Genomic DNA, 11,628 nt, shown 5'->3' with positions numbered 1-11,628 from the left:
AGAGAGAGAGAGAGGGACAGAGACACAGGCAGAGGGAGAAGCAGGCTCCATGCCGGGAGCCCGACGCGGGACTCGATCTCGGGAGTCCCGGATCTCGCCCTGTTATATTTCAACAACAAATTCTCCCCGTCTTCATTACAGCAACAGCAACGCCCACTCAGCCGAGAGCCGGGCCCTCCCGCTGCGACGCGCTCCCGGGAAGCGCATGCGCAGTCGCCGTCGCGTCTCCGGGCGTGAAGGGCAGGGGGCGGGGCGAGCGCGGCGGCGCGCGGGCAGCTGGCGCGGTGCAGTGCGCGCCCCGGCAGCCGCGGGGTCCGGGTGGGCTGCGGTCCGGACGCCGCCCGCGTCCGCCCTCTTCGGAGGTGGGCGGGGCCGGCGGAAGAGACGGGCCCTGTCGGAAGCCATGTTTGTGGCGCGCAGCATTGCGGCGGACCATAAAGATCTCATCCACGATGTCTCTTTCGACTTCCATGGGCGACGGATGGCTACCTGCTCCAGCGACCAGAGCGTCAAGGTGTGCGCGAGGCTTGGGGCGGGGCGAGCTCGGAAGGGGGGTTGGGAGAGCGTGCACACCTGGCGGTTAGAGCGGAGGGAGCGGCGCTTGGAGAGGGGACTCCTCCCTTCCCCATTTTGAGGTGCGCCGCTGGGCCCGACGTCTGGAGCCCACGGCGGGCGGGCGGCGGGCGTCGTCCGCCATCCTTGTCCGCGTATTGTGGGGTCACAGACACCCCGGGGCGAAGGCACGTGGCCCCGCGCCTGCGCGGAGGGGGAGGGCGGGCGTCGTCGCCACGTGCGCGCCCCCGCCGCTGGGCCTTGGGCGCCTTGTTCCGGGCGCAGGCTCGGCTCCCGGAGGGCGGGAGCGCCGTGGCGTCGCCGGCCGAGCCTCTACCGCGCGCCGCTTCGGCTGGCGGACCTTGCCCTGCGGCCCGCCGTGCGGTTAGCTCGCCTTGCCCCTGTTTGGGGGATGGTCGTCTTGTGCTTAGGGAGGGAGCTCAGCTCTCTTCGCGATGGAAGGAACGTGAACCCATGTATATCCGGTGACGGTCTCCACTCGCGATTGAGAAAGTGGAGTGTCGGTGTCTGTACCCTGCTCTTTCTGGATGTAGGAACTGCACATATTAGGGAAAATGATAATGGACTTGAAGACGGAAGCCGGAGTGTGGATGATGTGCGTCCTCGAGGACTTGGAGATCACACGATCTGAAGGACAGTTTAGACCACCTGTGTTTCTCAGACGAGTCGGATAGCGCTGATTCCCTCGGAGAGCCTCACTACCGACAGCTAGCTTCCGGGGCCTGGGCGGCTCGGGCGGAGCGCGCACCCCGCATCCCGGCTCTCGGGGTCCTGACCCGCCCCGCCCCGCCCCGCCCCGCCCCGCTGCACTTGGGCGTCAGTGCTTTGGCTCACTCTCTCCCTAAGTAAAGAAGCACCGTCATCCGCTGTTTTCTTCTGAAAAATAGTGTTGCCAAATCTATGGAATAACTGTAGCGTTGTGATTCTTTCTAAAAGGTTTAAAATCACTTAAGTCTTTTGAAATTGTGGTAAACTAATCATCTTAATACGCCATAGTTAGCACAGCATCACGTTGTGCTGTCATCGCCACTATACATCTCTGGAACTTAAACTCCTTCCCCACAACCCCCAGCCGCTAGTCACTTCTAATCCTCTTTCTTTATAAATTTCACTGCTTGGTAGCTCATATAAATGTAACCATCCAATATTTATTCTTTTGTTAGTGGTTCATTACACTTATCAAGATGTTTTCAAGGTAGCATGTATCTTAATTTCGTTAAGATTGAATATTTTGGGGATCCCTGGGTGGCGCAGCGGTTTGGCGCCTGCCTTTGGCCCAGGGCGCGATCCTGGAGACCCGGAATCGAGTCCCACGTCGGGCTCCCGGTGCATGGAGCCTGCTTCTCCCTCCGCCTGTGTCTCTGCCTCTCTCTCTCTCTCTCTGTGACTATCATAAATTAAAAAAAAAAAAAAAAAAAAAAAATTTTATTAAAAAAAAAGATTCAATATTTTGTATGTGTACACATTTTGTTTATATATTCATTTACTTGTCGAATATTGCATTAATGTCTGTGAAGTGAATAAGCCAAACATTTTTTTCCTTATCCATTTATTATGGAGTCTTTTAATCTTTCGATTTGTAGGTTTTGTCTGTCTGAAGTAGCATTGCACCGAAAATCTTCATTATTTTAGCTTTTCATGTGTTTTGAAGGATTTCTTTAACCTCATTCAAGTAGAGAAATTAGTGAATATTTTAAAAGCTTTTGTGAATAATTGCCAGATTGCCTTTTCCAAGGTTATACTATTTTACACTGCCAGTTAATAGGGTCATTATCCATGTTAGCCATTATTAACATTTTTTTCTTTAATTTTGTGGTAAAGGGGATCCCTGGGTGGCTCAGCTGTTCAGTGCCTGCCTTTGGCCAGGGGCGTGATCCTGGAGTCCTGGGATCGAGTCCCCTGTCAGGCTCCCTCGATGGAGCCTGCTTCTCCTTCTGCCTGTGTCTCTGCCTGCCTCTCTCTCTCTCTCTCTCTCTCTATGTATATATGTATATCATGAATAAATAAAATCTTAAATAATTTTGTAGTAAAATACACATAATTTACTATCGTGACCGTGTTTAAGTGTATAGTTATGTGGTATTGAGTACATTCATGTCTGTGCAACTATCCCCACCATTCTATGTACAGGACCTTTTCGTTTTGCAAGACTGAAACTCTGTACCCATTCTCCCTGTCATCACCCCCTGGCAACCAACATCCTTCTTTCAGTCTCTATAAATTTGACTACACTAGGGATCTTATGTAAGTGGAATCATACAGTAGTTGTCTTTTTTGTGGCTGGCTTATTTCACTTAGCATGGGGTCTTTGAAGTTTGCACATGTTGAAACGTGTTAGAATTTTCTTCCTTTTTAAGGCTGAATATTCCATTATATGTATTATAAATACTTTTTAAATTTTGCTTATCTTTCAGTGGACTTGGGTTGGTTCTAGGTTTTGTTTTTTTTTTTGTTTTGTTTTGTTTTGTTTTTAATTGAAGTCGATTTGCCAACATACAGTGTAACACCCAGTGCTTATCCCATGAAGTTGCCCTCCTCAGTGCCTGTCACCCAGTTACCCCCCCACCCCGCCTTGCTTCTAGGTTTTTGGTATTGTGGGTAATTTTGCTAAGACTGTGAGCGTACAAATACTTCTTTGAGACCCTGCTTTCAACTCTCTTTTGGATATATACCCAGAAGTGGGATTGCTGGATCATGTGGTAATCCTATTTTTAGTTTTTTGAGGAGTTTATCACTACATTCTTTAAGTAGTTAAAATGTCTCATTATTTTAATGTATATTTTTTTGTTGGTGGTTAAGATTCAATTTTGCTTTTGTTTATTACATATACAGTTGGTCCTCATTATTAGCAAATTCTGTATTTGTGAATTTACCTGCACTCTACAATTTATTTATAACCTCAAAATCAGTTCTCACAGTTATTTGTTGACATGAGCAGAGTAGCAAAAAATTGAGGTCGCCTGATGTACATTTTCCAAGCTGAGGTTAAACAGAGTGATGCTGCTTTCTTATTTGGGCTTTCATTCTGTAAACAAGTATCCTTTTCATTGTCTATTTTGTGCTGCATTTTTCACATTTTTATTTGTTGATTTCACCGTCTAAAATTGTCCCCAAGTTAGTGCTGCTTAGTGTTCTTATGTGCAAGAAGGCTGTGATATGCTTCACGGGGAAAATGTATGTGTTAGGAAAACTTCATTCGGACAGGAGTTGCTGTTATTCCAGCGTTAATGAATCTATAATGTACACTTAAAAGGTGTCTTTAAACAGGTACATTGATTGACAGATATCTTGTGACCATAGGCTCCTGTGAATCTCACCTTGTATTTTTCCCTTGGCTGGGAGCAGTGTTCCTTACTTGCTGATTCAATTTTTACAGCAACATTGTAAAACACTACTACTACAATAAGAAGACTTGACTGCAACTGTATTTGTCTTTGTTACCTATTAGAGCAGAGATCCTTGACGCCCTCAATGCTTGGCCTGATTTCTGGCACTCACCAGGTTCTCAAGTCTCTGAATGAATGAATATTTACTTACTGGATGTGTTGTTTTGTGAATTTATGTTCACTTCTTTTGCCCTAATACTGATTCCATATTAATTTTTTCATGTTTGTAGGAATATTTTGTATAAAATATATCTTATTTTCTTATAGGTCTGGGATAAAAGTGAAAGTGGAGATTGGCATTGTACTGCTAGCTGGAAGGTTAGTATTTTTACAGTACTTTTTTTAAAAAATTGAGATGTTCACTATTTGATGGCATCATTGACTTGCTCTTCATCTCTGAGAAAATTATAAAATGCATACTTCTTTTCCTAAAATATTTTTTAACTATTAAAGTAACAAAAATATACTTAAGAAAATTTGAGAGTAGGAAAATGTGCAGTTCTCTAGCATTCTAATATAACTATTTTTAGTATCTTGGTATTATTTTTTTTCTTTGAACATGTATATATTTTTTAAGCCCTAATACAGGGCTTGAATTCACTTTCCTGAGATAAAGACCCGAGCTGAGATCAAGAGTAAGACTCTTAACTGACTGAGCTATTCTGCATATTTTTAATAGTTGTGATGTTTGGTACAGGTTCTATTTCTTTTTTAAAAACTGCATTACTCAGGTAGAATTTTACCTAGCCCTAGCACCACTGAACTATTTTCTTTCTCTGTAGTTTTACCTTTTCTAGACATTGTATATAAGTGGAATTCTACAATATGTAGTTATTTATGGTTGGCTACTTTCCTTTTCCTTGAGGTTCCTTTATGTTGTGTGTATCAGTAGTTTGATCTTTTATAAACAATTAATAGCACTTACTACATTACAGTGTTTACCATCAACTCTATTCCAAAACTACATCACTCTGAAAGGAAACCCCTATTTCTTGCTTTTCAGTTTAGCAGCTTATTTCAGAAATACTTTTTTTTTTTTTTTTAAGATTTTAAAAATTTATTTATTCATGAGAGACAACACAGAGACAGACAGACACACAGGAAGAGAGAGAAGAAGCAGGCTCCATGCAGAGAGCCTGCTTTGGGACTCGATCCCGGAACCCCGGGATTACACCCTTAGCCAAAGGCAGACGCTCAACTGCTGAGCCACCCAGGTGTCCCCGGAAATACTTTGGTGGATTTTAAAGTCTCTTAAAAAAACATGAGTATAGCAGTAAAACATAAGTATACCAGTCAATATACCCTGTTCTGTTCAACTGATAACTGATTTCCTTTTTATTTTGATGAACATCTCTGTGTAATCTTTATGTCTTTAGTTAGATTGCGCTTTATTGGAAATCTAATAATTAATAAAATCGCGCCACTCTAGTGCATTTTTTACCTAATAGCCTGTATAAGAATTAAAAGTGAAACAAAAAAGACTAGACAAAATAGAGGATAAAAAATAAGGGTGCAAAGTTTGCCTTTGGATGACATAATTTACCATGTAGAAATTACACGATTATGAAAGTGTCCTGAGATTGTTGAGTGTAAAAGTGTTAGATATACAATAGTGTAAAACAAACTTTATCAACATTATTGATGGACTGATGCTATTGTCATGTTGTGTCTTTACTGGAAAGTACAAATGAAATTCTGTGGATGTGAATTGCTTTAAGACCTATCTGTTCTTTGCTTTTTTGGTCAACATGAAGAGTTGAATAGTAATTTGACAGTTTTCAAATATTAAAGGTAATGGTACTGAGCTTTAAAATATTTTCTCAGAATACAAGGATTTGGGCTTTTCTAAGTTTGATCATTCATTGCCTCTTTTCCTAGAATAGTCCATTGTCTAGCCAAGTATCAGAATCATTGTTTTATTGCTACAGGTTCTATTTATTAGGCTTTTGAAGCAAATAATTTTGATTAGTCTTATTTATTTTATCAGGTGGCTGTTTCCTGTCGAGAGAATTTGCAAGTAAAAACAAAAATGATGAACTGGTAGATCTTCTTTTTAAACCCTGGTTAGGATAAACTCTGAAGAAGTTAGTGTTGGAAGAGGTCAGCTTTATCCAGCTGGATTTTTCTTCATTAGTAAAATGTTAGAAGAATTTGACTCTAGAAGGGCCACAATCCTATCTAAAAGTTAAAGATTTCTGGAACTTACCTTTTTATTTAAACGTGAAATTGAATAGCTTTCTGTTCTTATTGAAGTAAAAATATCTGTACTGTTTACTCAAGTAAAACTTTATATGTGTGAAATGTAAAGTCAGGTTTGTTTGTTTTTTTTATAATTCCTCAGACACATAGTGGATCTGTGTGGCGTGTGACGTGGGCCCATCCTGAATTTGGACAGGTTTTGGCTTCTTGTTCTTTTGACCGAACAGCTGCTGTGTGGGAAGAAATAGTAGGAGAATCAAATGATAAACTGCGAGGACAGAGTCATTGGGTGAGACATTTGTTGGTTTTCTGGGAGTTGGGAGGGTAGAGTGGGGGGGAGGAGTGCATGAACATCCCAGGAGCATCACTTTCCAAGAATGCTTCAGGCACTTGATGAGAACAGTGGTAACATCTTTATATTTACTAGTTCCATTTTTTCTCTTCTATGTTTTTCTCCTACTTGTTTAATTTTTTAAAAAAGATTTTATTTATTTATTCATGAGAGACACAGAGAGAGAGAGGCAGAGACATAGGCAGAGGGAGAAGCAGGCTCCCTGAAGGGGACCTGATGCGGGACTGGATCCCAGGACCAGGGATTATGCCCTGAGCCAAAGGCAGACTCTCAACCACTGACTGAGCCACCCAGGCGTCCCATGTAAATTTAATTTTGTCTCGGGCCTGAAATGGTACTCAGGAGCACTCATGGCATTGTTTAATTATAACTTTTATGATGAATCTTCAGTATTTGCTTTGTCATACAGTGAGTGCCTTCTTTTTTTTTTTTTTTAATTTTTTCAAGATTTTATTTATTCATGATAGAGAGAGAGGCAGAGACACAGGCAGAGGGAGAAGCAGGCTCCATGCAGGGAGCCCGATGTGGGACTTGATCCCTGGTCTCCAGGATCGTGTCCTGGGCCAAAGGCAGGTGGTAAACTGCTGCACCACCCAGGGATCCCCCAGTGAGTCCCTTCTGAAAAGCCATTAAAAAATTGCTTTTTCTCTTTTGTGGTTACCTTTGCTTTCTTATATACTCTTTGCTTCTGCTGTTCTAGCTCTCTCCCAATTGGATGTTTGAATTTTAACAAGAGTGTAGTGTATTAGTCATGTTCCTTGTTTATAAAGTGAGAGAATTGAACTAGATTATCTTTAAGACTCATTCCAATGTTTTCTTTTTTTTCCCCCTCTTTGTTAGAGTAGGTGCAAGGTATGAAATGCAGAAGGTGCAAATGAATGTATACGGTGATAACTTCCTCCCTTTGGCCTGCTTTCTAGAGGCAACCACTATTAGGAATTTTTTCTGTATCCTAGATATATTCTCTGCTTTTTTAAGGGTATAAATACACCCTTTTTAAGGGTGTTTTCTTCTCTGTTCCTAATAGTCCTCTCCTCCTTTCTCCCAATACTAAAGCTTGCATGTTGTCAATACTACTATTTTTTTTCTGCTGCATTTTAGAAAATGTAGAATGTACATATTTATTGTGTAACTGCAAGTGTACAGTTGAGAGGCATTCATTACATTCACAATGCTGTCACCAATATCTATATCAAAACTTCTCATCATTCCCAACAGAAGCTCTTTACCATTAAATAGTACCTCCTCCTTCCATTCCCCCAATACCTGGTAACCTCTATTCTACTTTATCAGTTTGACTGCTCTAGGTACCTCATAAGTGGAATCATACAGTATTTGTCCTTGTGTATCTGGCATATTTCACTAGGCAAAATGTTTTCAAGGTCAATCCATGTTGTTACATATACCAATTTCATTCCTATTGTGGCTGAATAACATTCCATTATGTGTATATCCCACATTTTGTTTAGCCATTTATTTGTAGATAGACTGTTGGATTGTTCCTACCTTTTAGCTATTGTAAATAATGCTGTAACCGAATTCAAGGGATTTGTCACCTAGGGTACATCAAATTGAACACAACACAAGAAGTATTGAAAACAAAAAGCTTTTTATTATTTATTATAAGTAAGTAGACAAAGAGATAGCTTCCAAAGTACTGTCTTGCATGGGGTTAGTACAGGAAACTTTTATTCATTGCATTAGGGGCAGGGGCAGGGAACTTGCATAAACACTTCAGTTGCACATGCCTAGCATGTCAGCATGCTAGTGCATACATCCATGTTCAAAAAATGGTGCAGGGACGCCTGTGTGGCTCAGTGGTTGAACGTGTCTGCCTTCTGCTCAGGTTGTGATCCTGGGGTCCTGGGCTTGAGTCCTGCATCAGGCTCAAGGAGCCTGCTTAAGTCTCTGTCTCTCTCTCTCTCTCTCTGTGTCTCATGAATAAATAATTAAGATCTTAAAAAAAAATGGTGGAAAACTCTGCCCATAGAAGATCTTAATATAATGAGCTAAAGGTCAGGGGCTTCTCTGAAGCTCCAATCCAGCTCAGACTGGCTTACGTTAGGGGCTATCAGGTGAGGCACACTTAGTAAAGGACTATCAGGTGAAACACTTAGTTGAATATCTCTTTGGCTGGAACTGTTGGTTCTCCAAAACAAAATATATTCCTTCGCTGCTTTTCTCCCTTCCCCTCTCCCTTCTGTTGATGGCTTTCAGGTTTTGTTTTTGTTTTGTTTTGTTTTGCTTTGCTTTCAGCCTAGTTATTTGTGTAAATTCCCATTGCATCCTAGCTAATATTGCTATTGTGAACATTATCATATAGATACCTGTTTGAGACCTTGCATTCAATCCTTTTGGGTATGTGCCCAGGAGTAGGATTGCTGGCTTATATGGTAGTTCTGTGGTTAACTTCTGAGAAACTACTAAATTATTTTTCAGAATGGCTGTACCACTTTACATTCTCATTAGCAATGCACGAGAAATATATACCGGTTTCTCCAGGTCCTTGTCAATGTTTGCGGTTTTTTGTGTTTTCATTATAGCTATCCTAGTAGGTGTCAAATGATGTCTTTTTGTTGAGGTTTGGTGGTTTTTTTTTTTTTTTTAACATCTTTTTATGTGCTAATTGGCCATTTGTATATCTTTTTTGCAATGTTTTGATTTATAAGAAATGTTTTTGAAAAAAAGACACAGAGACATAGACAGAGGGAGAAGCAGGCTCCCTGTAAGGACCCTGATGTGGGTTTTGGTCCCAGACCCTGGAATCACGCCCTGAGCTGAAGGCAGACACTCCAACCGCTGAGCCACCTGGTGTCCCTATGAGAAAAATTTTCAAATACATTTCGTCTTCCTAACACAGTTCCTAACTTACAGCTCCCAGAACCCTTGGAATTTTTTGAGTGTTGAAAGTGATGAGATCTCTTTTGTTATGTTAATGAGGTGACTTTGGAAAAGGCCTGAGGTTGGGGACTGGTTGTCTTTGGAGCTAACCCTGTGATTAGAGGCCTGGAACTTTCAGTGCCATCCCCTGACCTCTGGGGATGGCAGAGGGGCTAGAGGTTGAAAACAATCACCAATGGCCAATATGTTAATCAAATCATGCCTCTGTAATTCAGTCTCCTTAAAAACCCCAAAGAACATGGGTTTAGAGTTTTTTTGGGTTGATGAACAGGTGGAGATGTGAGAAGAGTGGTTAAGCCTGAAGAGGGCATAGCACTCCTCATGCTTTTTGTTACCTTACTCTATGCATCTCTTCCACTTGGCTGTTTCTGAGTTATATTGTTTTGTAATACATTGGTAATAAGCAGACTATCTGCCTGAGTTTTGAGAGCTTCTCAGGTTTCTGAAGTGCAGGCAGTATTACAGAATTGAACCCTTTACTGGTGGAATCTGATGTTATTTCTGGGTAAATAGTGTCAGAATTGAGTTGAATTCTTGGACAGCCTGCTATTCAAGAATTATTTGTTGGGGGGGATACGCCCTCTCCTTCATCCCCTGAATTGGTATTGGGACCAGAATCCTTTACTTTTTTAGGGAAATGTCTGTTCAAATCCTTTGCCCATTTTTAAAATTTGGGTGGTTTTTTTTTTGTTTTGTTTTGTTTTGTTTGTTTGGTTTTTTTGCTGTTGAATTGTAGTTCTTTATATTCTGGATAGTAGTGCTTTCTCAGGTATATGATTTGCAAATATTTTCTCCCATTCTCTCTTGACTGTGTCCTTTGATGCACAAAATTTAAAAATTGTCATGAAGTCCAATTTATTTTTTTCTCGTTTCCTGTGTTTTTGGTGTCATATTCAAGAAGTCATGGCCAAATCCAATGTCATAAAGACTTCCCCCAAAGTTTTATATTGAGTATTAAAATTTTAGCTCTTACTTTAAGGTCTTTTGTTCATTTTTACTTAACTTTTGAATATGGTGTAAGTTAAGTGTGCAACTTTTTAAAAAGTATTCTCTACCCACCACGTGGGCCGAAACTCATGACCTTGAGATTGAGTCACAGTCTACCAATTGAGAGAGCCAGGAGCCTCCAACTTTATTCTTTTATATGTTAATACCTAGTTTTCCTGTTATCTTTTATTGGAATGACTGCTGTAGGTAGAGGTTGCTTTTAGACCATAGGCTTGAGCAATGGAATGTAAAGCAAGGCAAAAGGGCCCACTTAAAATCCCTTGCTGAATATAAACAGGCCCAGAGAGGCCACTTACCTCAAAATATCCACAGGCCCTAACTAACCAATGGGCTACTTAAAACCAAGTCAGTTACCCAACAAGGAAGGATTCCAAATGTCTCCATACCTCATTCGCCTTCCTTAAATGCAGCTCCCACCCACTGCAGCTGAGCAGGCAACCTCTACTTTGCTATCCTGCCCCCCACATCTACTTCCTTTGTTCTGGCTCTGGTGAATCCTTTTACTGCCCGTACCTTAGACTTCCACCCAGTCGGTTTACCCCACGTTTGGGGGCTCCCACCCAATTGGGAGAGATGCCACTGGTTCCCCTTTGAATGGTCTTGGCATCATCATTGAAAATCAATTGACCATATATAGAGAGAAGGTTTATTTCTGGACTATATTCTCTTCCATTGGTCTATGTCTCTTAATGCCGTTATCATACTCTTTTTAATTAGGTTTATAGTTTGCATGCTATTCACAGTTTTACAAAGTTTTTTAAAGATTCATTTAAGTTATCTCTACACCAGACTTGGGGCTTGAAGTCATGGCCCCTGAGATAAGAGTCCACAGCCACATGCCCCTACAATATTTTATTATTGGGTGGGATTGGTCTCATTGCCTTCCCTCACATCTCCCTAAGGCAAACAGCTGCTTGAGGGGAGGGGAGAAGAGAAACGTATGTAGTTGGAGGAATTTTTCTTTTAAAGGTTTTATTTATTCATGAGAGATAGAGGCAGAGACCTAGGCCGAGGGAGAAGCAGGCTTCCTGCGGGGAGCCCAATGTAGAAGTCTGTACCAGAACCCCAGGATCACACCCTGAGCCAAAGGCAGGCACTCAACCACTGAGCCACCCAGGCATCCCTGAAGGGATTTTTTAATAGAGGTGAGTCAGTTAGTATACTGTAGGTTGGGTTGAGGCGTAGTGGCATATAAAGGCTTTTTATTTG

At 41.6% G+C, this 11,628-nt stretch overlaps 1 protein-coding gene across 3 annotated transcripts in view; it reads left to right on the top strand.

The window, feature by feature from the left end:
* The first annotated feature begins 251 nt into the window (after positions 1 to 251).
* SEH1L (SEH1 like nucleoporin) overlaps positions 252 to 11,628 on the top strand; it is a 30,585-nt gene continuing 19,208 nt past the window's right edge. Inside the window, exons 1-3 of one of the 3 annotated variants that reach the window (XM_026006000.2) lie at positions 252 to 514; positions 4,227 to 4,277; positions 6,301 to 6,447. In XM_026006000.2, coding sequence (XP_025861785.2) covers positions 404 to 514; positions 4,227 to 4,277; positions 6,301 to 6,447 — 309 coding nt within the window. In that variant the 5' untranslated portion in view covers positions 252 to 403. The remainder of the gene's footprint in view (positions 515 to 4,226; positions 4,278 to 6,300; positions 6,448 to 11,628) is intronic. The other 2 variants (XM_026005999.2, XM_026005998.2) reach the window with 2 other exon arrangements.

The sequence above is a fragment of the Vulpes vulpes genome, chromosome 13 (genome assembly GCF_048418805.1).
Source record: "Vulpes vulpes isolate BD-2025 chromosome 13, VulVul3, whole genome shotgun sequence".
Classification (NCBI taxonomy): domain Eukaryota; kingdom Metazoa; phylum Chordata; class Mammalia; order Carnivora; family Canidae; genus Vulpes; species Vulpes vulpes.
The sequence above is the reverse complement of the archived record's forward strand: the minus strand, read 5'-3'. Positions and strand labels throughout refer to the sequence as shown.